A 25,230-nucleotide genomic window follows, 5' to 3' on the forward strand; every position below is an offset into this window, starting at 1 on the left:
CTGGAGCACACTACTACTACTGGACCAAAACTAAAACTACTACATACTGGGTAACATAGTGGCGCACGAAGTTCCCTTTGTATCGATTATTATTTATTTTAACACGTATAATGTCGTTTTGAACTACTCTGTAGATCTGATGCTATGGTAGAATGGGGACCACCGACGCAAAACACAAACGACAGTTTTCCGAGTTCCCATAGAACGCAGCATCACTTCCTGCTCTCTTGACCCGATAGAAACTTGGGAGCACTTTTTAATCCGGGGGGGGGGGGGGGGGGGCAGTCAGAGCATTCGGTGGGGTGTTGCCCCCCCCCCCCATGCCTTGAACCACCCCTATTTTGAAGAGAGAGTCCTGAACTACTCTCCACATTTTGAATGCACATTCTGCTCTTCCGTATCAACATCGACATTGGAATTAAGAGGCTGGATAAGATAAACAAGTCAAACATTTCTGGTGTTTGACTCCCCATACGCTCAGCTTTTCCACCGCAGGATCTGCATGTGTGTGTGTGTGTGTGTTGTTCTACATGGTCTCCATAGGAGCGTTGGTGGATTTGACCGTTTTCCAAAGTGTCCTGTGCCACCGTTCGGGTTCAGCGCCGGCTTCCAGACACAACAGTGACAGCTGGGAGGGAATCAGACAAGGGCGGGATAGAGAGAGAGAGAGAGAGAGAGAGAGAGAGAGAGAGAGAGAGAGAGAGAGAGAGAGAGAGAGAGAGAGAGAGAGAGAGAGAGAGAGAGATAAATAAAAACAGTATCTGCATGCTCCGTTATATGAGAGCCACCGAGACGGCGCCCAGTAGCATACATGCCTAGTAAACACAGGCACACGGGTCGGGCACCAAAAAAGGAAGCACGGATGCACCCACACACACACACACACACACACACACACACACACACACACACTGTTTTACACGCATTAGCTCCTTCACACCTATACTGTACACACTGCTGCAAGGGCAACAGATGGAAAAAGACAGGGGGTGCGAAAAAGGGGAAAGTGTCAAAGAATATAGCAAATACTTTTCAACTTGGCCCGTTAGCAACCCGCATTACCCCCGACAGGTGTAATGTGTTTACCAAACAAAGTCACAACGATGCCAGAGAAATGGACGTGATGCAGTGTGAGGCTGCGTGATCTGCGAAAAAGCAGCGTGGCATCCAAGCTGGCACATTCAGCAGGGCTTTGAAGTTACTCCAAAAACAGACGCCAAGACTTCGTGCCACACCGGGATTGCGAGTGTCTCCCAGAATTTGTCTAATGTTACTCGCCCTGAGCATCCCCGGGCAGCTCCGGATGTTGGCCGGGGCCATCCGGGGTCGCACCAGGGAGTTTTCGAAAGCCTCTCACTTTTCCAATCAAATTCCACTCCGGGGCAGAGGGAATCTCATCTCATCCTCCACTTCCACCCGTCCGTCCGGAGAAGTGCTCGTAGCTGTCCGGTTAGACACGGAGACGCGGGGCGGAACATTTCCTCCTCTCACGCCCCAAAGTTTGACCTCCAAGAAGAATATCTGGGTCTCATTCCCGCCTGGAATGCGCGTGAACATTAACTTCTTCATTCGATCGCAATGAAAATGTTTGATTCGGACATTGCAAATATTCCCGTGCATAAACTTACTTAAGAACCATCCAAAGTAAATGGAGGCATTTTGAGGCATTTATTTGGCTGACTTTTGAGACGCGCACGATCGCAGTTTGCCAAATCTAATCGAAGCAAAATTATAACCTGGTGAGTTTTCCTGTCAGATCTGTGTTCATGCCAATTTTTAGTAATTACAGAGGTGAAGCAATCTGCATGAAAGCAGTGCGATGGCGTACTAGTGGGAACACACAAAAAAAATTGGACAGGAGCACAAGCCATATTGTCTAGCCTGGGGCACAGGGTTACCTTTCCACCATGGAACGCACTCTTAAAAAGCCCCGAAGGCTTTTTTCCTTCTTCTGAGTCTTCTCTCCGTGCATCGCCCCTTTCCCCACCTTCACCACACCTTACTAGACACGCAGAACAGGTGAGAGGGAACTGGGATTTATTTTAATGATGAACAGAAAACTACCGCCGCAAAGTCACTTGAAATGACTTTAAAAGCGGCAGAGATTTGTTTCTCTCAGGCCGTGTTGGTCGTGCTGTTCTGCACTTGATACTTGTAGTTGGGAACCTTTGTGTACGGGGGACGGACATAGTTCAAGTCATAAGACAACTTGGCTCGCTGCCAGTTTGGATTGTGCCGCTGACATGAACATGATTAATTAATGAGCATTTAAGCACACATAGGGCTGTAACTTATCTTTCCCATTTACTGCTATGGGTATTTACCCCATGCCACTCAGATTGCGATAAGGGAGTTTCTTTGCACCGAGGTGATGTGCTGTCCATCCGTCCTGCCTGTAAAAAATGCATAGCCCGATATACTTTTCCTTTTGCTTATGCTCTCTGCAAGTACATGTTAACTCGATGAAACCTAAGCCACGAGGATACGCGACTATTAAACAATTGAAGAGATTTTAGCAGTAAATACACTTTTACAAAGTCCAGAGTTTATACTTTATGTAGAAAGACACAGGATATTGACAACTTTACTGATTGTAAACATATTACAGAACAAACCCACTGTGAAACGTAGGACCCCAGACATCTTTCTCTTGACGGATGGAGGTTGCCCCGTATACTCTCGATCAACTTCAAATTGATCCTGTTTTCGTTCAACTTTTAAAAACTCGAGGAGCGAAAAGCGCTTGGCTCGGGGGAGAAACGTTGCGTGATCCAGGATTAGAGACACGTCCTCATCCTGGGAGGAAATACGTTAACCCCTTCCCCGCCTAAGGTCATGATACATGATCTGGAAGCAGCGGAACTGAGGCCTGAACCTCAACTTTCAGAAGAGCAGTTGCATGCGTTTCTGGAGCACTTTCTACTTGACCTTATTTCCTGTTTTTAATAGGATTTCACTGCATCACTAAAGTTTCTTGGCTCATTTTACACTTGTTAGTTTTTAAGTGATCTGGTGTTCTGGATGGTCAAATATTGTGGTCAAAACAGTATTTTCTAGATATATTATTTTTAAAGCGGATAAAAGTAGTTTTGATTCTGCCCTTTGACAGTGAAACAGGAACTGAAACAAAAAAAGGTCAAACAAATAGGTCATAATATTACATTTATTTAAAAAAGCAGCTGTATTTAAAGTCAAGATATTGTATAAAATATAATATATTGTATGGTAGAATCAACAGAACTGCATGAGGAAAAATCACAACTTTGACTATAAGTGTAACCTTAATTGTAATTGGATTGCCATTCTAAAATAATTAAGTATAAAGTAAACGGTTTAAGATAACATATATTCGGTAAAATAAATCGTCAAGTAAAATAAAAATGCCGTAAACTTATAACATGCATAAAGAAAATAAATTGGCTTATTTCTTTTTTCACAATTTCCCACAAAAAACAACCACCAAACAAACATGACGGTTAAAAAGGGGGTAAATGCATGAATCCAGTGGAAAATTCCAGCACCTGACGCACTGTAATATGCTAATAAAGATAAAAACTAAACTGTCAGACGCGCCTTCACAGCGTCTCTCCGGGGACCAGAGAAGGCGGCACGGGGGATGAGATTCGTACCAGCAAAAAACCGGGGGAGGAAGGCAGCGCTTCCATCGTGAAAGAGCTCGAATTTCCATATCACTGAGGAACACAATGCTCCGTGGGATCTATCATCCACTAAAGAGAGGCGAAGAAATGTGGATATTTCTGAAAATTCTGTGTGACGTGCAATTATAATGAGCAGCGGGGGAGATCACAGGGTGATTTAAACTTCATATAGTGAGCTTTTATGAATCTACATGCGCATGGGAAGCAAGCGGACCTTTTTCAACTAGATAAACACGCTTCACAAAAGCAAAACAGTGAACACATTAGGAAGGTTTACGATATTAAAGGACTTAACTTATGCACACAAATTGAGAATATGAGATGAAGAAAGAACAAACAGTACGAGGGCTCTAAAAGCCGACGTTCCCTCGCGCCAGGGAGTATCCCAGCTTGTTCTGGTTCCCAATGGAAGACATGAGGCCCACGTAGGCATCGATTTGGAGGGGCTGGTTCAGGACCAGGATGCCGTTGGCCTTTCCAGGGACCGGCTTCAGGGCATGGGCTTTCTCGGATGCCTCTTTGAGCTGCTGGCGAAAGTCCAGGATCTGTGGAGGAAAATGTGGAGGTGGTGGTGGTGGTGGTGGTAGTGGGGTGGGGTGGTGGGGGGCGGGGTTGTGTGTCAGGAATCACATTTATTTTCTCAATTTTTTTTTCCTATTGAGAAAAAAGAGAAAAAAAACCAACAACAAAAAAAAACTGTGGAATGAATGGAATTTGTCCGGGTGCGAGATTAGATTTCAGGTGTTTTTGCTACGTGATACAAAAAGGGTCAAACTACAGCGATTTCTTTACCAGATCTGTGGGACAATGCCATAGTTTGGGAGGCGATCCCCGCCCTGGAGGGAGGAGAGGTGTGGTGGAAGTTTTGAAAGAGGACGGAGGTGTAGGTCAAGAGTCAAAGTCTCTGCTAAATCACCTTTCTGTTAAGGTGCCTAAGCTGTCTGCACTGCGGGGCCCTGCGAGGCACACTTCTCCTTCAAGTGATTTGAAGGCTATGACACTTATTGTTTTGCATTCTTTGTAGATTTGTTTCCAGTCCTCTGCACACCAACACTTGGGTCTGGGAGGCTGTAATTTGGCCTGCGGCGTAGCGTGCAGCCGGTGCGTCAAAATGGGCGTTCTCCATCTAAAACGAGGATTTGCAATTGTAGTTCAAAGTGTATTCTGTAATAGAACTATATTCTTTCTTTGCATAACATGTAGCAGAAATAATTGTAGTTAATTCATTTAAGTTTGTTAATTTAAGTTGATGATAGTCATACAATTAAAAGTCTTTTTTGGTTAATTTTACGCCACAATATTACTTAATATAATGTATAATATATACATGTGTATTACATGTATTATACCTGTGATGTATAATAAACTGTATGATAATAATGTAATGGTAAACCTCCATCTTATGAAGAGAGATTTATTGACAGTAAAGATTAGAGCATAAAAGCACCCCTTTAAATTGGATGGAGGGATATGAATGTAGACTTGAAAAAAAACAAAAAACTACCACGTCAGCTCAGATAATTGCGATTATGCAATCGTTGCGACATCTCCACGGATGAGACAGCATGGTCTTGTACATTTCCCCCCCACGCATTTCGTCTCCACTTCCTCCCAATTCGATTGCAAAATGTGAAGCCTTGAAAAAATAGTGCATCGATACCTCTCGTTTTCAACGTTAAGACCTTGACTCCAACAAGGTCCTTTGTGAGGTTGTCTCAGTCTCTGCTCGTCAAGTGATAAGTAACAACATTTAGTTGTGCTGTGAAGAGGGAATTATAGTACCGGGGAAAAATGACTCACCAGCGTATGTGTGGGTGTGGACTTACTTCACAGAGCACAGCGAAGGTGTCGTTGGTGTTCCTCACTGGGTGGTAGGTGAAGGTGACGAAGGGCAAGTCGGTGGCGAAGGGGTTCCACTTGGAGGTGAAGGACGGTTCCCTGAGCCGGTCCCAGAACACACGCACCCCCTCGCCTTCCCTCCTGGAAACACCCACAACACACCAGAAGGACATGACAGTTTCGGCTCCTTCCTCTTAGGTTCATGGTATGCGTTATTTTTCGGTTTTCTACTTTTGTTCCCAAATCGAGCGGAGCAAGCAGCTGCGATGCAGAGCTACTCTACGGCTGGCATAAACCAGAAACAGCTGAAGCCCTACACCATATACAGTGCAGTTTGTAAGAGTGACATTGAATGGAATTCAGGTGCTGTGTCGTGACTTCATGGCTTTGGATCCATAGACAACCAGTTGACACATACTGTAGCACGTTAAAGTGGTAGAAATGCACTGCTGCTACATTCTCCAATGGAATACTAGTCACACAGCCACTCCAGACGCGAAGTTCCCACTGACCCTTTGGATACGGCCGTGCACAGTGAAACAGATTGTATCCTTCACAACTCTCCTTGACAAAAGTAAAAACTAGGCCATTTTCGGGCATAAAAACAAACAAACAAAAAAACAAAAAGAACATTGGAAACTTGAATATCATTGAAATTCTGCTCATGGATGGCGAGGCCTGATGATGGAAGAGACACTCAAACCAGCAAACCTTTACAGAGTTCCAGGTGGAGCTGTACAGCTGAATATATGTGCATGAAAAGTGCGCCACCCAAAGCACACGGGATGTGCAATCGTCTGAATATACTCAAACGAAAAAAGGGAGTAAAAAAAGAAAAGAAAAATAGAAAAAAATAATTTCTAACAGACACTTAAAAATAATACAGTTGTGTGTGAAAGGCTCTCAGAACAAAACAAAATGAAAGAGATGGGATGAAATTGCCCTTTAAAAAAGTGGGACTTTTAAAATATTATGAAACACACACACACACACACACACACACACACACACACACACACACACACACACACACACACACACACACACACACACACACACACACATACACACACATACACGTGAGTTTGTGTTGAAATATCGAAATGAGCATTTACTTAGTCACTTTTACTTGCTCACAGCCTCTCTGACAGTGATAGCAGCAAGGAAATACCCGTCCTGAATCACATCTGCGTGCAGGACGCTCCTATCTAGGAAGTTAAAATACTAATTGTGAAAAGAGCATTTTTAAATTACTTCTAGTGTATTTCTCAAGGAAATAGCCCATTTCATTCAAATGACAAACGCTGATTAAGTGTGTCTAGCTGTTGATTTGCCGGCATCATATCTGACGGGGACATATCTGATGCCGTAAAAGAGAAAATGTCTACATTTAAGTGAGTCTCCGACTAGTTATGAGCAATCTATTCTCACTTAAAAACATTTTTGGCTGTGACGATATTTTGGGAAAAAAAAGAAAAGAAAAAAGAAATCAAGTCAAGTCAAGTCAAGTAAAGTTTATTTATACACCCTGTTCTACCTAAACTGTTACATAATAAGTAGTGACATACGTTCTAATGCTAATGTGGGCACAGTTTCCCAATATAATGGGATGTCTTCATTTACCACTCGGAGACCTTGGGCAAGAGAGAGGGCGCTTCCTGCCGAGCGGAATCGAACCCCGCAGGCTAAACAATCAGGGCGCGCGGTGGTAGGCGGTGGCAGGGCGGGGCCACCCGGCCCTGTTTACACAAGGAGCACCCACACGACAACGCTGCTCCCGAACCCTGCGAGCTGCGGCCAAACAACGCCTTGTGCAGGGTAGAAGCGGGGAGGCAAGGAAACTACACAAAAAAAAAAAAACACAAAAAAAAACAAAACAAAAAAAATAAAAACACAAAGCCTCTGCCCTGAAAAGACTCATTATATTTTGCCAAAAGCGTCTGGAGGAGGGGTTGGGTATGTATAAATTTCCCTTTGTAGGGGAGCAGGGCTATTGCTGGGAGTATAAATGGGGATATAAAAAAGCTTTAGAGAGAATTCCACAGGTAAGCTCTCACTGGGAGGACGACCAGTCCAGACAGGCTCAGGAGGGTTGGGCTTTTTTTTTTTTTTTCCCTTCTCGAGCCAGAGGCCTTGGAACGCTCTGCACGGTGTTTATGTGGCAGGGGAAGGAGGGGTTTTGGACTTTCAGTGCCAAACCTCGCATCCTCGCAAGAACGGTCACCGAAAACGTCAAAACGGGAAAGGGAAGGTTCGTCACCCGAACGCACAAGGTGTTATAGACATACACCAGGAAACAAAAATCCATGGAGGAGGAAGGAATTAAGTTGGGGATTTTCACCCGCCACACACCTTATCACCTCATCGCCGTGACAATACTTCTCCCGAAAAGAAAATACAAAACAATGTGTAGAGAGGGAGAGAGAGAGAGAGAGAGAGAGAGAGAGAGAGAGAGAGAGACTGTATTCTTAGCAAAGCTTCAGGACAAGCAGCTAAAGATTCCTGCGCTGTGCTTCCAGAGGCCTGGGACTCATAAGTCAACACGCAAGGCAAATATCAGTCGTCATGGCAAGTGTCCCACATTGTCTCCCGGCCAAAAAAACTCTGATTGCTCAACTCTCTCTCTCTCCCTCTCCCTCACCCTCGCCCTCTCCGTCTCCCTCCCTCTTGGCCCGACATCGATGGGTCCCATCAATCAGCGTGACTACAGAGACAAAACTTTGTTTACTCAGAATAACAGTGGTGTAACTTCTTCCCTGTTGTGATTGATTTTCAAAGCAGATCAGGAAGCTGTGACATCACAATCATTTAGAGCTCTGATGAGGTGACACATGTTTATCATGTTCATAGCCGTGCCGCCGCCACTCGAAAGGCACACAGTCACATTTTACCCTTTCCCTCGTTTCACCTTATCTGTCAGTTCTCCAAAAGTGGATCATTTCCAGCCATTTTCACGAGCCACAAGAGTCACGGGACAGCCTTACAGCGTTGGTGTCATCAGCTGAGAGTGAGAGCTCAAAGGGCTTTCTGTGTGCCGTTGACAAGAAAGTGGTGGCAAATCGATTGTGGTGATTCAGTAGATTTGGACGACTTCAGAGGGCAACTCTATTATGTGTTCATTCATAATTAGTCATTCTTGCCGCTTTAAGCAGAGGATAGCGACTATAAGTGAAACAAACTTATGCGACATATATACAACAAGGGGTTGACACAATGACATGACTGAATCAACCAAACAGGAAACCTTTTTAACTATATCTGGAAGATTTGTGAGTGGAGCGGCCGGCCCTACTGGTCTTGATATCGTACCCATGACGACAGATCTGGTTTTAAGTCGTTACAGGAGTTTCAAAACTGACGGTTCATTGAAGTAGAGTTCCAAGCTTTTGTGAATTTGCATAATCTTTGTTTTGCGTACAGAAATATTGCTCTCATTTCACCTCCTGCTTTCCAAACGGGGAAATGGGGGTGTGGTAGGTAATACAAACTGGATGTCACACGTTAACAATACAAGGCAGCCAGCGGTAAACAAGACTCTCCCCAGCGCTACTAATTTAGGGTGAACGGGAACATAGCGACTAATCTGCCAAAAGTCTTTTGGGGCAGAGGATTTTTAAAAACAAAAATGCTTTAAAATTAAGGTAAACATTAAATAACTGCCTTTAAAGTTTCAGGCATAGGAATACAAATAAGGCACAAAAGTCATGAGCTGGTTCAGAGGAAATAAAATTCCCATGTACAACTTCAGTAAAGCAAAGTGGCAGAAAACTGATTAAAAGTGTATATGAATTGTAAGTACAACTTGCAATTATCTTTCTATTTTTTTACTATTAGATTTACTAAAATCTGTTTGATTATTTCGTTCTATTTTATAGTGTGGTGAGGACAGTATTGCGGCCTATGTACTCATTGTAACTGGATTGCACTGGTTATATGTTTAACTCTTTACATGCACACTTCTCCATTTATAGTCACTTATTATTATTATTATTATTTCTTGGGTCACTTTTTTCTGAAGTAAAGTGGAGTCATGTTTATTTAAAGCTCTTCATCCCAACATCTGCTAAACAGCTAAGCAGCGTTTCGCAAATTATCGCCAGGAGCAGGGACCGGCTGCTGTGCACGGACTGCCCTCTGCTGTTTGAATCAGAACGCTGCTTTTAGGATTTTATTGTGATGATATAATGTTTAAATATTCAGAGTCCAGCATTGATGTAAAACTATCCCACATTAGGACCATGCGGTGATTGATTATTATTATTTAGAGAAACTGCCATCTGATTTGATCTCATTGGGTGGAACACAATCAATCGAGTCAAATTGCAATAGTTTAATCACTAATTGTTTGACGGCGAAATCCGGTTCAAGAGAATCTTTATGAAAGTGGGATCTAAGTAGGGCATCACTTGCTGTCAAAAACCTTGTTTTAGACACAAACTATGTCTGATAAGGAACGAGACACAAGAGTGAGAGAGTGGGCGCATTATTTCTGAACCTTCATAAATATCTATTTTTCACAACAAGCGACTGAAGGAACTCCTACTGGGATCCCTTTAAATCTCAGCACCCAACTCCATCAGACGGGGGAAAAAAAAACCTGCATTTGAATGACATGCTGGGTGCTGCAGTAATTAGCTTGTCTAGACGCTTTGGAAAGGAGACACTTTAAACACATCTTCTCCCCACAGATGCACAACACGCTGCACATCACTTCTAAGGTGCACCTGGAGAATGTTGGATAAAAATACAGTAACCGGGACTAAAAATACAGACACTCCCACATCTCTCTTCAGAGAGAGAAGAGTGAGTGTTAACAGCAAATAAGATGCTTAACTCAATAAAATAAGATATATTTTGATTGTGTTTTTGGCTCAAAAGGACCACGGCCAAAGATTAATAAACAAGCAAGGGGAGACAGGGCCGTGCATCAAAATGTTTTTATAATCTTGATCAAAATGCTTTGATATTATAGGCCGGTGGTTCTCAACATGAGGTCCCCCCTGGGGTCCTTCAAGAGGTTTCAGGGGGTCCCTAGAAAAATATGTTATAGTCAAATTTTGCCTTTATTTAATTTATAAGACATGGTCAGAGAATACTGTTTTGATCCTACTTTCACTGTTATCTCCCTTACTACAGTATAGAGGGGTACGGAGGTTTGGAATAAACCAATAACAATAAAAATCTTCTCAGATTGGGGTCCAAAAGAGACAAAAATCGTCTTAAATGGGGTCCGTGGTCTATTGTCAATGAACTTGAGGGTCCTTGATGTGAAAAAGGTTGAAAATTGCTGCTATATCAAATAATTCTTGTGGCATTCAATGCCAAATTGTCAGCGTTGAGATTGAGATAAAAATAAGATTTCTTCAAGCTAGGCAGTATCTATTTTAAAGCAATATGCGACATTAACTCAGTTTTTCTGGTAAAAAGAAAAGAAAGCCCTAATTATCAGTGCATACTGATATTATTATTTTTTTAATGATACCCTACCAACACTTCTTACTAGAAGTAATGAAGACCGATTTTGATTACAAAATGAGACCCTTAAATCTAACTTGCACAGTTGGACAAAACTAAACCCACCTCCCCAAACACATCCCAAGTAAAAAACGAAATCCCATAGAGGGGGTCCAGCATGCACCTGATGATATGGCGATGCATTTTCCGACCACCAGGTGGGGCCAAAGGCACTCGGTTTGTCGCTGCCTAAAGATGTCACTGAATCAGGGCCAAGGTACTGGAGTGGTGATAATCAGGGTGTGGGGAGGCTGCCAGGTCTGCAGCCCCTTAGTGGGGGCCCCCTAGTGGGGGCTGCAGCCCATGCACTCTGCAATAACCTTTTAAAAATAAAAAATAAAAAACTGTTTTTATAATTATGGGTAGAATGTGTTAAAATGTGCATCTGTGACTCCCCACCACCTATTTTGGATCTGACGCACGGACACATTCACAGAGTATTGTTCTCCAAATAATGAAGATATAAAGGCAGGGGGACAAGGAACTGAACAAGGAACAAGGAAAAATGTGGGAGCGCTCGACATCCCTCCATCCCCTCTGTCCGAGAGTTGGAATGTCCTGACTTGGCGCCTTTTACAGGCTGTGAGAGATGCGGTTGATGCAGCGATGCATTGCACAGTGGATTTAAAACCAGTTTGCAGCGTCCATCTGAACAAAGCATTACGCAGCACGAGATGCAGTAAGGAGAAGCGCCACTCAGGCCGTCCACACCGTGATGGACCTCCCAGGAGACGGGAGTCTGGACTGGATGACGGACCGCACCGGAGATCTGACTCCGGTCCGACTCTCTGGTCTGGTCTGACTCTCTGCTACCGCAAAGGTGCTGGACATGATCACTGAAATTAGTTTATTATCAATATCCTCACACTGTCCTTCCTGCCTCCTATCCATCACCACGATGCGACAGGCTTGATGGAAATGCGCCCAAGCAGCAACGCAATGTAACAACCAGTCAGGATCTCCCTTCCTAAATCTCCATATAATTGATGGGTTGTTTGATAAGATTGATTCCTATGTCTGTTTTCTGTTTTCTGTTTTCAAAAACTAATTTTGTAAAAATGAATATTAAGCTTGTCACTGGAGGAAGGGCTGGGAAGAAGGTTCATCTGCTCAGCACTGTGCGTAACGCTGCCCCTAAGAAAAAAATGATGGATGAAAAACGTGGAAAAAATGTGATCAGTGACTGACTGAGTGACTGATGAAATGTAAATTTTCTGTTTGGGGCTTGGGGGCTTTGTCTTGTGGTGGGTGTTTGTTCTTGTAATCTGATATGGGAAACACCCTGGACTATACTGACGGATGCACATCTTTCTAATAATGCGTGCTGTGGGGGATTGAGGTGCGTCTCTCCACAGCCCTCAGAGGTGCAGCTTGTACACCAATGTCAATTATTTTTTAAGTGCCGATGAAAACCCATTCCGGTGTGACTGCTGTGAAATAATAATTTGCTTGAAATTGGTGCTTGGAAACGTTCTTGTGGATTTGGAGAGCTCCATTGCAATGTGCCTAAATGTTCAAATAATCCAATTTTCAAAGTTCCCATTTGGTTTGCTTTGCACAACCTCACACCTCTTCAATTTTTTTTTTAAATATTTGCCTTCCCTTGTGGGGTCACGCAGCCAGCTTCTTAAATTTATTTATTCATGAGTGGGTGAAAACGGAACAACGCAATGATTGAGAACCTTTGGAGCGATCAAAACGATGAGGCGTTTGAAGTGATTTTTCATGTGACGTAAAAAAAAAACAAAATTATAATGATGGTTAATATTGGATACACAGGGGAAATCAAACCAGAGCAATTTAAATTTAAATTTAAATTTCCTAAAGTTGTGTGGTTTTTCCTCCTTCATGGAGGAAAACAGTAATACATGTGTGCCTGTAAGCTGTCGCATGCATGTATCGAGGGCAGCCCCCACCCCGCCTTGCTGAAATGATGCATGTGCCCCATGCTCTTCCGGGCATGGGGCACAGTGAATTATAATGGGATTTTGTCATGTCGCGGTAGCACGTATACACAGAGTTGCAACATGAAATTAAATTCACACACAGAGTCCTAAAAGTTTTATACGGTGGCTTTTCCTCAGCAAGTAGCATTGCTGTATTGAACACTGTTGCAGAAAGGGTTCAACAGTGTTAAAAAAATCCAACATACATCAGTAGGGCTCTCTATATAAATATATTGCTTGGAAATTAGTCATAAATGAAAATCAATTAGAATGAGGCAAAAAAAGCTCTGGGGTCTCTTCTTCCTAAAATGGGTTCATAATTTCATAGTGTGATGTTATGGGTGAATTATTGGGCTTTGACAGTGAGCTAAAGGGTGAAATTTATGGTGGAGGGTATAAAAACGTAATTTAGATTTTATGCCAAAATGCTGAGTAAAAGATATGGGCATTCGGCATCTAATTCAAACATTTTTTCATGTCAGTAAAAAAAATATTGGGATCAGAGACCAACAGTAGCGTGAACTTAGAAATTTGTAACTGTTTTTGTTTTCATCAGCGCATGGTCGTTGTGTCCTAAATAAACCCATAAACAAATCGAAACCTCCAAAACTGTGGTCTAAAGTGGAATTTGACCTCCAGGACCTGAACCAATGTAAACATATAGAGCGTTGCTTTTTTAAACGTGGTTATTAATCAAATAAGCGCAGAGTTAAAATATTCTAAATCACAACAAAGTCGTCCCCTAGGCGTGGCACGGTGGCCCCTTTGGGTCAGTGAGTTTAACTTTTAACAGCCAGCAGGCCATTTAAAAGGTCTTTGTTATAGATCTGTGGAATAACATACACAAGCCAAATCTTATTATAGGAGAGAATCGTATTATGGCAAAGCTCCTCAGAAACCGGATGAAAAGTCACTATGTGGAGATGTTGAGCATCATTGGACTATGCTATTTGGGCTCCAGTGCTTTCCAACAATAAAAACATCATTACAGTTCATCAGGAGAAAGGCTGATTCAAAAAGCAGAGTATCTACTGTTACTTTTAGCATTCTTTTTAGTTTTCTGGGTTTTTGTCAGTATTCTGTACTACTTAGATTCATCAGGTTTATACTGCTTACAACTCTCAAGTTCATTTTCCATTTTCCTGCCATATTTTATTGGGTAACAGTGATTTTTTTCGTGGACCGGTTTTTATTGGTCATTTTTTTTCTACTCAGGTAAAACGTTTTTTTTTAAAAGAAAAGACCAACCGGCAGAATGGAAAATTATTTTCCATTCTGATGCTAAACTTTATTGTGTACAGTTAACTGTGGGGTTTATTGTATATTTCACTTTTCCCCAGATACTGACATTTTTTCTTTCATATTTACATTTTATTCAATTTTTTGTTATTATTACTGTCTTTGGTGGTTTTTTGGGTCCTCCAGGTTGGGGGTTGGGCGTGGGGTTAACAACCTCACCCCGTAAAAAAAAGCATTTTACGGAAACGACGAGAAGAAGCCATTCTGCTAAGGAGCAAATGGTGGGGGCTCGTCGCCCAATGATCCAGAAGGAACGGGAGGAACTAACTAACTAACTAACTAACTTGGTTTTTTGATGTGCGCTGCTGGGACCTTGCAATTTCCCTGCGGGGATGAATAAAGTATCTATCTATCTTATCTTCTTAAGCTTAAAAAAAAATTAACTGTCCACTTTCCTATTTTCCCAGTATAGTTTTGGTCAGTAAAGATAATAAAAAAGCAAAAACGCTGTGTACTAATTCAAGTCTAATACTTTAGCCTGGAGTGCTGTCGAGACTCAATGAAAGCGTTTCTAGTTCTTATATTTACACGGATCGGCTCCTGCAGAACTCGAGGGGAGATAACAAAGAACATTCTGGGGGAAGAAAGGGATTGAGAGAATGTAAGAAAAGGAGAGAGACCGAGAGGGACCCCTGAAGATGAAGGGAAGAAGGGAGGGGTCAGGTCTTTACAATTTGAAACTGTCGCTTTAGGACTCCTGGGTGGGGATTTTTTCTTCTCTTTTTTTCCCTCCCTTTGGTTTTATTTAGAATTGAATGTAATGTGCAGCGATAAAACCCTCAAATAAGGCCACCCCCTCTCCAAAGGACTTCACAGCACGTTACACTTTATTCATCAAATTAGCTATACTTGGTTTGGTGTCCCCTGAGCTTTCTCTAAAAGGTTTGGGAGAGGGGGATACCTTGGTTTGCTTCAGCCGCTAATAAGTTCAGTGACTCTCTGTTCTGCGGGCTACGAATGAACCTCAGGACACATTCTTTACTGTAACACAATTATCTCGGCTTCGCTATTTCGTGTCCCGGCCTGTGCAGCCCCATCCGAGGTTGCGCCTCAATAAAAAACAATTCATTATTAGAATGAGCAAAGTCAACTTTGTCTGTTTATGTATAAACAAAGTCCCATGTTGAAAGAATTCCACCAAAGTTCATCACATGGAACCATATATGTACGTAACCTATGACAGACAAAACTCTAAAAATATAAATCATTTCGACAACACTATTGTGATTCAAAACATATTGATGTCTTAAGTTCATGACAACACCATACAACTAGAAAGACAATATCAACAACACTGAATTACTGGTATAGTGCTATACACAAGCCATCTTCTTACCAGTCTTCAGGGAGACAAAACAGAAAAAAGCTTCCCTATTTTCAAATAACATTATTCCAACTAATATCCTACTCGGTTTACGAGCACACATGTATATCAGAACAAGCAAAAATAGATAAGTGAAAATTAAAATAGACACGGAGGAAAGAGACAGGCTTGAATCCTTCATGAAGAGCACTAAGTGGTTCCATCTGTTGGAGATAATGCAATACTCTCCCAGCACCCTGGTCTGTACCACCCAACAGATTATTTAACACTCTGATCATAGGAAGAAAATAATGCTGCATTTCAATTTGATTGGATTCTTTTATTCCACCACCAGCTCCCCTATACAGAAGACCACTTCAAAATTCTGTAGATTATAAAATATACTGTATATATTTTAGTGGTCGACCCATTGATTGGTCGACCAATTAATTAGGCCAATATTTGCGCATTTTGGGATAATCGGCATCAGCCAATGCCTGTGCTAACAAGGCCGATAAACAAAAAAGGTCTGCAGACTAGTGTTGTCAAAAATATCAAATTTGGATGCCCCTTGATGTCCAACACCATGGACATCAAGGGGCAGGTGCACATTGTTTTCATGTTTCATAGTTTTAGAATAATGTTACAATGATGAGCTTGTTCCTGCAGGAGAACAGGAAGCACAGAGCTGAAGTGATATGCAAAGCTGATACTTCCTCCTATCATGAACTTTTACAGCCCACTATCTTTTAAATGGGACATATTATGCAACCCTCACTTTGTCAGTGTTTGTGCACATACTTTTGCGTCTGTGATGAGTCTACTAACAGACAAACTGTGATATAAGACAACCCAGTCAGTTTTTTGTGAGCTGTCAGTTCAGAAAACATGTCCTGGAACGAGCCGTTCAGCTTAGCAGCCCTTAACTATGTCATTAAGCGCTTCAGTAGAATTAGAACCCCCTCCATCTGAGTAACTCCACACATACCTGGAGCGCCACTGGACCCGCTAGCATCGAAGCTGAGAGCTAATCATGGGAAGTGCTGTACTGTACTGTTGTTGGCTTGCAGACCAGCACAAATCTTTAAAAAGAAAGATTAATTTATACCAACTGTCCGTGACAAAACTACGGACGAGAGAAATGTAAGTATTTGCTGTGTGATTCTTTGTGTATGTGTGTGTGTGTGTGTGTGTGTGTGTGTGTGTGTGTGTGTGTGTGTGTGTGTGTGTGTGTGTGTGTGTGTGTCCACAGTAGGTTGAGTGTACTGTAGGCAGCGCCACGCGATCTGCTCCGCATTTCTACAAACAAAACGTAGATGTATTTATTTCATTTTCCAACCTTTCCGTAATTGACTGAAACGAAAAGCCCCAAACTCCACCGTATGCTCCAAGCATACGGTGGAGTTTGGGGCTAAGTGTGTGCTCCAAGCTCTGCGCTGCTCTGGACACCGTGATGAAAGTCGGAACTAATTTTCTAATTGGTCCTTGTAGATCTAATATGAGTGAAGATTCAGCAACTGGATGGCTTATTTCTCACCTCAAATTTGTTCAGAAACAGATTTTTGTGCAGTGATGAGGTGAAATCAGTGAAAGTTTACAGACTACATACCAGGGCGCTGCGCTGCAAGGATGCAAAGACATCAGGGGCTTAGCCCAGGCAGACTCAAGCTATTTTGGGGGGGACAACATGAAGAACGTGTCCCCATCACACACAGTGCTTGTTTCGTTCCATAAGGAAAAGGAGTCAAATAAAACCACACTGTTTTGGCGCACTGATCAGGGGTGCCGCATCGCTGGGGTGCCGTGGTAATAGTCTACACTGTCAGAGAGGGAGCAATCGGGGCGCAGCGCCAGAACTGCAGGGCTATTTAAGATCAGGGGCTATTCACAAAACATTCGGGGCTTCAGATCCGAATACCCACCCCTAACGACGCCACTGCTACATACAATGCAACTGGAGTCAAGCTCAATGACTCACAGAACCCGGAACTTGTACTAAAACCCCATTGGCTCACAGATCTTGGGGCCTGGCTGCTCATTTATATTTAGAGTGGCATAAACTGAAACAACCCGTTTTGGAACAGGATGGTACAGAGGCAGGTTTGGCTTGAACGCATAATTTGAGATTATGATTGTTTTAAAGAAGCATAATAAGTCCCCTTTAAGCATCAGACAACAGCTGGAACACAGTAATGACAGAATCTACGAACACGGTTAAGATATCATTTAAACCGCTATGTCACAAGGATTTTGTGGTTTGAATTTCATCCAAATGGATCCACATACGGATCAGATATTAGTGAATAAACTAACAACTTGAGACGCTTTATGACATCATCATACTATTAACTATAAATGTATAGATTGTGATTGAGAATGTACATTGCCACCGCGTCCAGTGTGCGGTGTAGACTCGGTCACTCTGTAGTGATTCAACATTACCAACTATCGATTTACGTGTTCAGTATATTTATTCACCTTCTTACCTGGGAGATGTCAAAAGATCTGTTCAATTGACATTTTATCTCCGTAGTCCCCATTAGTTTGCCGGATTCATGAAAAATACGTTATTTGTTATTGTTCCAGATGTCCAAAAATAGCCGAAAGTTGGCGTTGGCGTATTTGAGAAGACATAATTAATAATTAATTAACAATGAATGGTTGGATAGTGGTAGCAAAATGTTTCCCAGTTCTTTTCCCAAACAACAATGGAAACATTTCATACGTGTTGTTGTCCAAACTTTACAAATTCACCAGAAACTGAAGAACCTTGGCGTTACATTGAGAACAGTCACTCTGTAACATCATGAACTAAGGCCATATAAATCCACAGGATCGTAAAAAACTAGGAATTGTAACTTGTGCAAACAATCTGGAGAACTGTTATACGTATCTAACACGACTAAACTGGACCCTGTGTATCACTGCCTGCAGCTATACACTACTCACAAAAAGTAGGGATATTTGACTTTCGGGTGACATTTATGGAAAATGTAAAAAGTTCACGCTACAGTGATATTATATCATGAAAGTAGGGCATTTAAGTAGAAGCATGCAATGGTGATTTCCTCATCTCAAACAATGTATTGAAACAAAAGCCAACAACAGTGGTGTTATATACCACAACAAAAAATGTCAATGTCTCAATAACTTGTCATGTGCCCTTGAGCATCAAGTACAGCTTGACAACCACGTCTCATGCTGTTCACAAGTCGACTTATTGTCTGCTGAGGCCTGGCCCCCCACTCTTCTTGAAGGGCGGCCCTCAGGTCAATGAGGTTCTGGGGCACAGAGTTACGAGCCTCTACACAGCCACTCAGCTGATCCTATAGGTTTTCTATGGGATTCAGGTCTGGAGAAGGTGCAGGCCACTCCATTTGAGGTGCCCCAGTCTCCAGCAGCCGTTCCCTAATGATGCAACCTCCATGAGCTGGAGCATTGTCGTCCATGAAGATGAAATGAGGCCTGTGTTGTTCATGCAGGGGCACAATGACTGTATTAATGATGTTATTCAGGTAGTATGGGCCTGTCACTGTACCATTCACAAAGTGTAGACAGTTCTGTATTGACTAGACACACCTGCCCACACTGTAACACCACCACCACCAAAGGCTCGTCTGGTGACAACAGTGGCTGATGCATAGTGCTCTCCTTGACTTCTCCAACATCATTGGCGGCCATCATTTCTGCTCAACGTGAATCGACTTTCATCAGAGAACAGCACTGAGGCCCACTGGTCCCTCGTCCAGCGTAAATGCTCCCTGGCCCAGGCAAGACGATGATGTCTGTGCCTGGTGGTGTGGTCAGGTACCCTTGCAGGTCGTCTAGCACGCAGACCAGGCTGATGTAAACGGTTTCAAATGGTCTGATGTGACAATTAGATGCCTCTCACCTCCCTTAAATGTGTCTGGAGTTGAGTGGCATTCATCATCCGGTTATGCAGGGCACTGTTCACAATGAAGCGCTCATCAGTGTGGGATGTGGCCAAAGGACGTCCACTTCTATGCCTTTCTATGACTCTTCCAGTCTCTCTGTTTCTCTGTTGCAACCTGCTGATGACACTCTGTGACACTCTAAGCTCAGTGGCCACTTCCCTCTGAGAACATCCTGTTTGAAGCCTCACAATGGCTAGGTACTGTTGATCAGTTGTTAGGTGTCGTCTTGGTCTCATGATGTCAAAATGAACAGCATGATGAAGAGGACTGTTTAAATAACAATTCTAATTGAACCAGGAAATCTATTGGTCGATTCATGGATCAAACACCTGTTGTGAATTTTTCCGTTCAGCTCCTTGTTAGAGAACAGCAAGTTGTGCAAAACGTACTGAACATTGAACAGTTGGACATGTGCATTCAAAAGTTTAGAGAAGGTCAAATTAAGTTCACCTGTAAAGATTATAGTGCATTTTAGGTTCATCCAGAAATTTCACGCGAAAGCCGAATATCCCTAACTTTTTGGGAGTAGTCTATTTACAATTATATTATTATTATTATTATTATTACTATTATTAATAATAGCAGTAGTAAATTGTCAAAGTATAAGATGCTTGGGGACTCACAGGAGCAGGGATTGCTTGGGGAAGCTGAAGCCGCCGTGGGAGATGCGGTCGATGAAGTTGAGTGGGACCCTCTGGATCTGCTCACAGTTGAGCATCATGAAGTCGTACTTGCAGATGAGGAGGCAGTGATCTGTGAGCAGCACCAGGCGCTCCTTCTCGTTGTTCCAGTGGTCCACCCTGAGGAATCCAAATCACATTTACTTACAGTATATCGTGGTCAAAAGTAACAACCTTATGAGTTTAGGCAAATCTCCATTCCTGCACCCTGACCTCTCAGTATCCTCAAGGGAAAACAATGGAATTCAACTATTTTCCAGACCTCAACAAAGAAAAAATACAACAAGTATAACCAATCTTTTCATTATCTCAAGCGATCAAACTATCGGGATAATGTATACAGGCCCCCAGACTGAACAGGTCCGTGTGACACAATCTGCACTTCGTATCTCTGCTATTTGTGATTCATTATGTGTATGTATGTGTATTACAAGTTCAAGGCACAATGTATTTTAGTGTGTCTGTTCAACATGTATATGTTTGTGTATCACTGTTTGTGAGCTTTATCCTTTGTGAGCCTTCTACAGGAATTCATTTTAACCACAATAAAAAACAACATGTACAGCATTGTTGCTCAATAATGTATTGTAAGAGCACAACGATTTCAAGAAATGCCCGTGGCGAAGATCATTCAATATACATGTAAGCATTTTAGATCCCTAATGTTGTTTTACTAATCACAACAACCTGGGAAGCCACTAACCAAAGCAAACAAAGCACAGCAACTTCTCCGTTTTCCATTTGCAGCCCCACCATTAAATATTTGTGCCACAGGGTTCGTCCCCTGAATGACGTCGCAAAACAGACTTCTCTAACCTGCTACTTTAGCCCCCATGTACACAACTAATTCATGGTGGCAGGGAATCTCTTTGGACCGGCTCTTTCCCACGGCTCACAGAGCAAGGTGCATGTGCCCGACTCAAAGTGAGATTGTGGGACTGTCCACCGAGCAGGAGCAGCAGCATGTGGAAGGTGTGGGTCCTGCACCAATAAAGACACCATGTATCAACCTTTACGAGGAAACTGGAGACGCATAGGACTCTCCAGGTTCAAATCCAAAGTAAAGTTAACACAATGCTATAATAAAGTTTCACTGACTGATATTTGGTTTATAACTTGTTAAATTAATTTAATTACAAACCCTGCAAAATGATTTATCTGGAGGATTTACGGAGCCGAAATAAGTTATTATACTTGTATGTGTATGAATTGAGAAAGATTATCGGAATTTCATACAATAGAAACCCAGACAAATGATACAAATAGTGCCTAATTTGAACGTAATAGTGAAAATGGGAAGCATGAGAAAGGGTTGTTATTTCAAAGGTTATTAAACCAATAAAAAAGATTATTATCAGATTATTATTTAAAAATTATTTATATAATCTCAAATCAAAACAGACTATATTTACTTTAAGGTTATATTTAATTGTTTGATTGTTAATCGAGACACTTGGTGTGTTGCCCAAATTACTTCTGTTCAGCACTGTTGTGTAGCTTCCAAAACTAAGTTCCATCCACATCGAAACAGAATTCCTTAGCAAGCTAAATGAGGGGACATTCCACCCCTGCTCCTCTTCAGAGTTCTCCGGGTGTTTATTTTAGACTCTGTGTTACTGGGAACACTGCTCCAGCTGTCAGTGTAACTGCCGAGCCATTGTAGGACAAACGGTAACATGTGTCGGACAGAGCCGCATAAATTAAATGTATAATTCATTATCGCATTGCCAACCATTAAAATGTTTCCTGAAAGCCCTGCAGACGAGATACAAGCTGACATTTTGCGAATGCAATCGCTAAATGTCCTCTGGTCTGGTTTTCCTCCGCGCTCGTTTTGAGTTAAATTAAATCCTGTGACTCCTGTTACTCAGCGGTAAACACACATTGTTGAAAGTTATTAAGGACCCATTGCTGTGGGTTTAAGAAGGATATTATATTCTATTATATTATAGCTAAGTATCAGTATGAATACAGTTTCAGTAAAGAGACTCTGCCATGGATCCTTTTAATAGAAAACAGTGAACTGTTTATAGGACACCTGAAATGGTGATAAAATAGGAGGATTAAGATAATATTTACTGGCTTAATAAATGAAAATATGAGCAAGAAACAATATTGAGGCAATAAACTATTTCTTAGAGACAAATAACAATAGCGAAATGGGACTCACAGTGTAGTTTGCCCAATGTAGGGCCAATGATATTGATATGATAGTATGGCCGAGATTTCACTTTCAGTTCACTGTGGGTTCAGTGATCTGAATACTACTCCTCTACCCTTCAAATGTCGTTAGGAATGTGGGAGAGTCTTTTTGAGATTTAATCATAACAGGCCAAACCCAAGGCTTATTATCAGGAGAAAGCAATGGCTGTTGAAGCTTTATCAGTGAAAACAGGCCTGGAATTAGCGTATTTTGGTGGCCTTCTCTTAGGAATCGATCAAAATGAATCTTTGTAAAAATCTGAATTCAATGGAATCGCAAATACACAAACATACACAAACAACAAAACATACTCAGCCATCAGCCAAACCCCGTTGACGTTGCCATCTTCCTCTTGGTTGACCAGAGATTTAATGTCTTCAATGGCCTGATTCAGAGTACCAGGCTATGGGGGAAAAAACTCAAATGTCACAAAAGTAATCTATGCTTTAATAACATGCATTTACACAAAATCCTCTTACATGTAAAGAAAGTCATAACTGCTTCTGTTTAATAATCTACAAACTTTCATCTGTGGTTATTTGTTGCCTGCTGGGGTCCTACAGGACATTTTTAGCAGCACAAGGGGTTACATATTTGTGTTTTCATATTTGAGCCGGATGGAAATCCAATCCACAATCACTCTGCTTGTAATATTGTTTTACATCATACAAGTGAGGAGTGCATTTATCATACAACACAAAAAAACCCAAATATAGCCTATTGTTTTACTGTGTGTAAAACAACCCTATTGTGTGTCTTTGAAACACCTTTACAGCGCCGGGGGAGTGGAATGCAAAAGAAACTGAGAGATTTGGATTGGATTTCAACATAGCGTGAAAACAATACAGAAGATATGAATAAGGACCAAAATTGACAAGATATGGAAACCAATGACACTATGTTTGCATTTCAATGTGTGTATAAAACTAAGTAAAACAAATCATTTTTACTCTTTTACTTAATCACTTTTATTCACTGTTTTCAGTGCAAATTGTATTTTGAGCTGCCCAGATACAGTTCCATTATTAATAGATAGTAATATGTGTAAATTTTATTCTTTCAGCGGCTTGAGTAACTGCGAAATGAGAATAAGTGAAAAAAAACACCACAAGATGCACAGATAGTTACCCTCAAGACGAAAAATCTCCTCATCTTGAAGTGGTCCAGTGCAGTAATCCAGCGGTTCACCTTGGGCCCGGTGCTGGGCGGCACCCCGGGGTCGTTCTCTGTCTGGACTGCAGGCGGAGGGTGAGCCTCCCCCTGGGTCTCTGGAGAGCTGAGCTGGACGCTGGGTTCTGGTGCTGGGGAGACCCGGTGGTCCAGATCCACAGAGCTCAGTCCTTCCTCCTCCATCTCTGTCATGGCGCTTCATAACAAAGCAAAGATTGGATTAAATTGGATGAAAATCTGCTTTGAATAGAGCCTACAGGCCCCCGAGGCCCACGTCATTTTTCAAACGCCACCTGTTACATCTTGGTTGATATTAATAACAATAATGATTTTCTTTTTTACTTTATTTTAGTCTATACACCATATATATACACACACATATATATACATATACATACATACACATACACACACACACACACAAACACATACACATACATATACATATATATATATATATAGAGAGAGAGAGAGAGAGAGAGAGAGCGAGAGAGAGGGGATCAGTGCATCACTTCCTTGTTCCTGTTGAAATGTAGTAATAGTAATAATAATAATATTAATAATACATAATAATAATAATAATTATAATAATAATAATAAGAAGAAGTAGAAGAAGAAGAAGAAGAAGAAGAAATGTACTACCGTTTTTTTAATATTATTTAAATGTCTAACGCACAAAGTATATACAGTAAAGCAGATGCACAGACAACAGCGACAGGTGCATCACTTCCTGGTTATTGTTGAACGATATAATACTTACGATATAATAATAAAAAATGTTATTTGTGTTAACCTTATTTAAATGTAAACTGCGTACAATCACTACATTTACCGCAAGATTTTGAAAAACAAAACATTCTTAATAAAAGAATAATGTGCTGACCTAATCGTGACACTGCAGTCTAAAAGCGCTGCACTCCATCAAGCACAAATAATATTTTAACACTGGATTTCCCTTATTAGAAAAAATAAAATAAATAAGATTAAAATAAAAATAAAAGACGTCCCCGGTGTAATTCCGCACTGGTACGTACCTTTCTCTGCAGTAACTCACGCAGTAAAGTAAAGTAGACGCACGTAGCCGCTGGCAGCAGTGACAGGTGCGTCACTTCCTGGTTTCCTGCTCGAGTTTGTTTTTTGGGCGTAGGCAAGATGTGGAAAGATGTGATTGTACTTACATTCCTGACGAGGCTACAGGGTGGACATTTAATAACAACAATAAATACAGCTGCGGGAAACAATACACAGGGTCCAGTTTATTTGTTGTAGTGTTACAAATATATATATATATATATATATATTTTTTTTTTAAATGCGTCAAAATTGACTGAACTTACAAACATCATGTGGTGACGTTCATGGAATTCCACGAATCAAACTGTCATGACATCACGTATGAAGCGTTCCCATTTAAACCAGGCGTCAACTATTGGTTTTCGTTTCTAATGTGACATCATTTGTGTCTTATGAGATCAGAGGTCAGTTCTAAATAACAGTTCTAAATAGCTGAGCTAACAGTCCTAATTGTATTTCTAAGTTGTAAAGTAGAGTCATTTAGAACAATAACAAAAACAACTTTAGTAATTACTTTTAATAACAATAAATACATTTAATTACAATATTTATTTATTTATAAATATAATAATTACATGTTAGTTGTACACACACACACACACACACAC

At 41.5% G+C, this 25,230-nt stretch overlaps 1 protein-coding gene across 1 annotated transcript; it reads right to left on the reverse strand.

Annotated features, from left to right (window-relative positions):
• Window positions 1-3,230: 3,230 nt before the first annotated feature.
• Window positions 3,231-24,620, reverse strand: tprg1 (tumor protein p63 regulated 1). Its single transcript, XM_080009722.1, has 6 exons — window positions 24,583-24,620; window positions 23,507-23,744; window positions 22,690-22,781; window positions 20,119-20,295; window positions 5,486-5,639; window positions 3,231-4,204 (listed from the first exon to the last, which is right to left on the reverse strand). The coding sequence occupies exons 2-6, from the start codon at window positions 23,738-23,740 to the stop codon at window positions 4,010-4,012; spliced, it is 852 nt and encodes a 283-aa protein (XP_079865848.1). The 5' UTR covers window positions 23,741-23,744; window positions 24,583-24,620; the 3' UTR covers window positions 3,231-4,009.
• Window positions 24,621-25,230: the final 610 nt, after the last annotated feature.

The sequence above is a fragment of the Zeus faber genome (genome assembly GCF_960531495.2).
Source record: "Zeus faber genome assembly, chromosome: 1".
In the NCBI taxonomy this organism is placed as follows: Eukaryota; Metazoa; Chordata; class Actinopteri; order Zeiformes; family Zeidae; genus Zeus; species Zeus faber.

Bases quoted from the DNA above. Each gene is read 5' to 3' on its own strand.
- tprg1 (XM_080009722.1), bottom strand. From the start codon at position 23,740: ATGACAGAGATGGAGGAGGAAGGACTGAGCTCTGTGGATCTGGACCAC. The intron at 20,296-22,689 runs GTATGTTTTGTT...TGGATTCCTCAG, and splicing joins GGGGTTTGGCTGATGGCTGA to GGTGGACCACTGGAACAACG. The intron at 5,640-20,118 runs GTGAGTCCCCAA...GGGTGTTTCCAG, and splicing joins CCCAAGCAATCCCTGCTCCT to GAGGGAAGGCGAGGGGGTGC.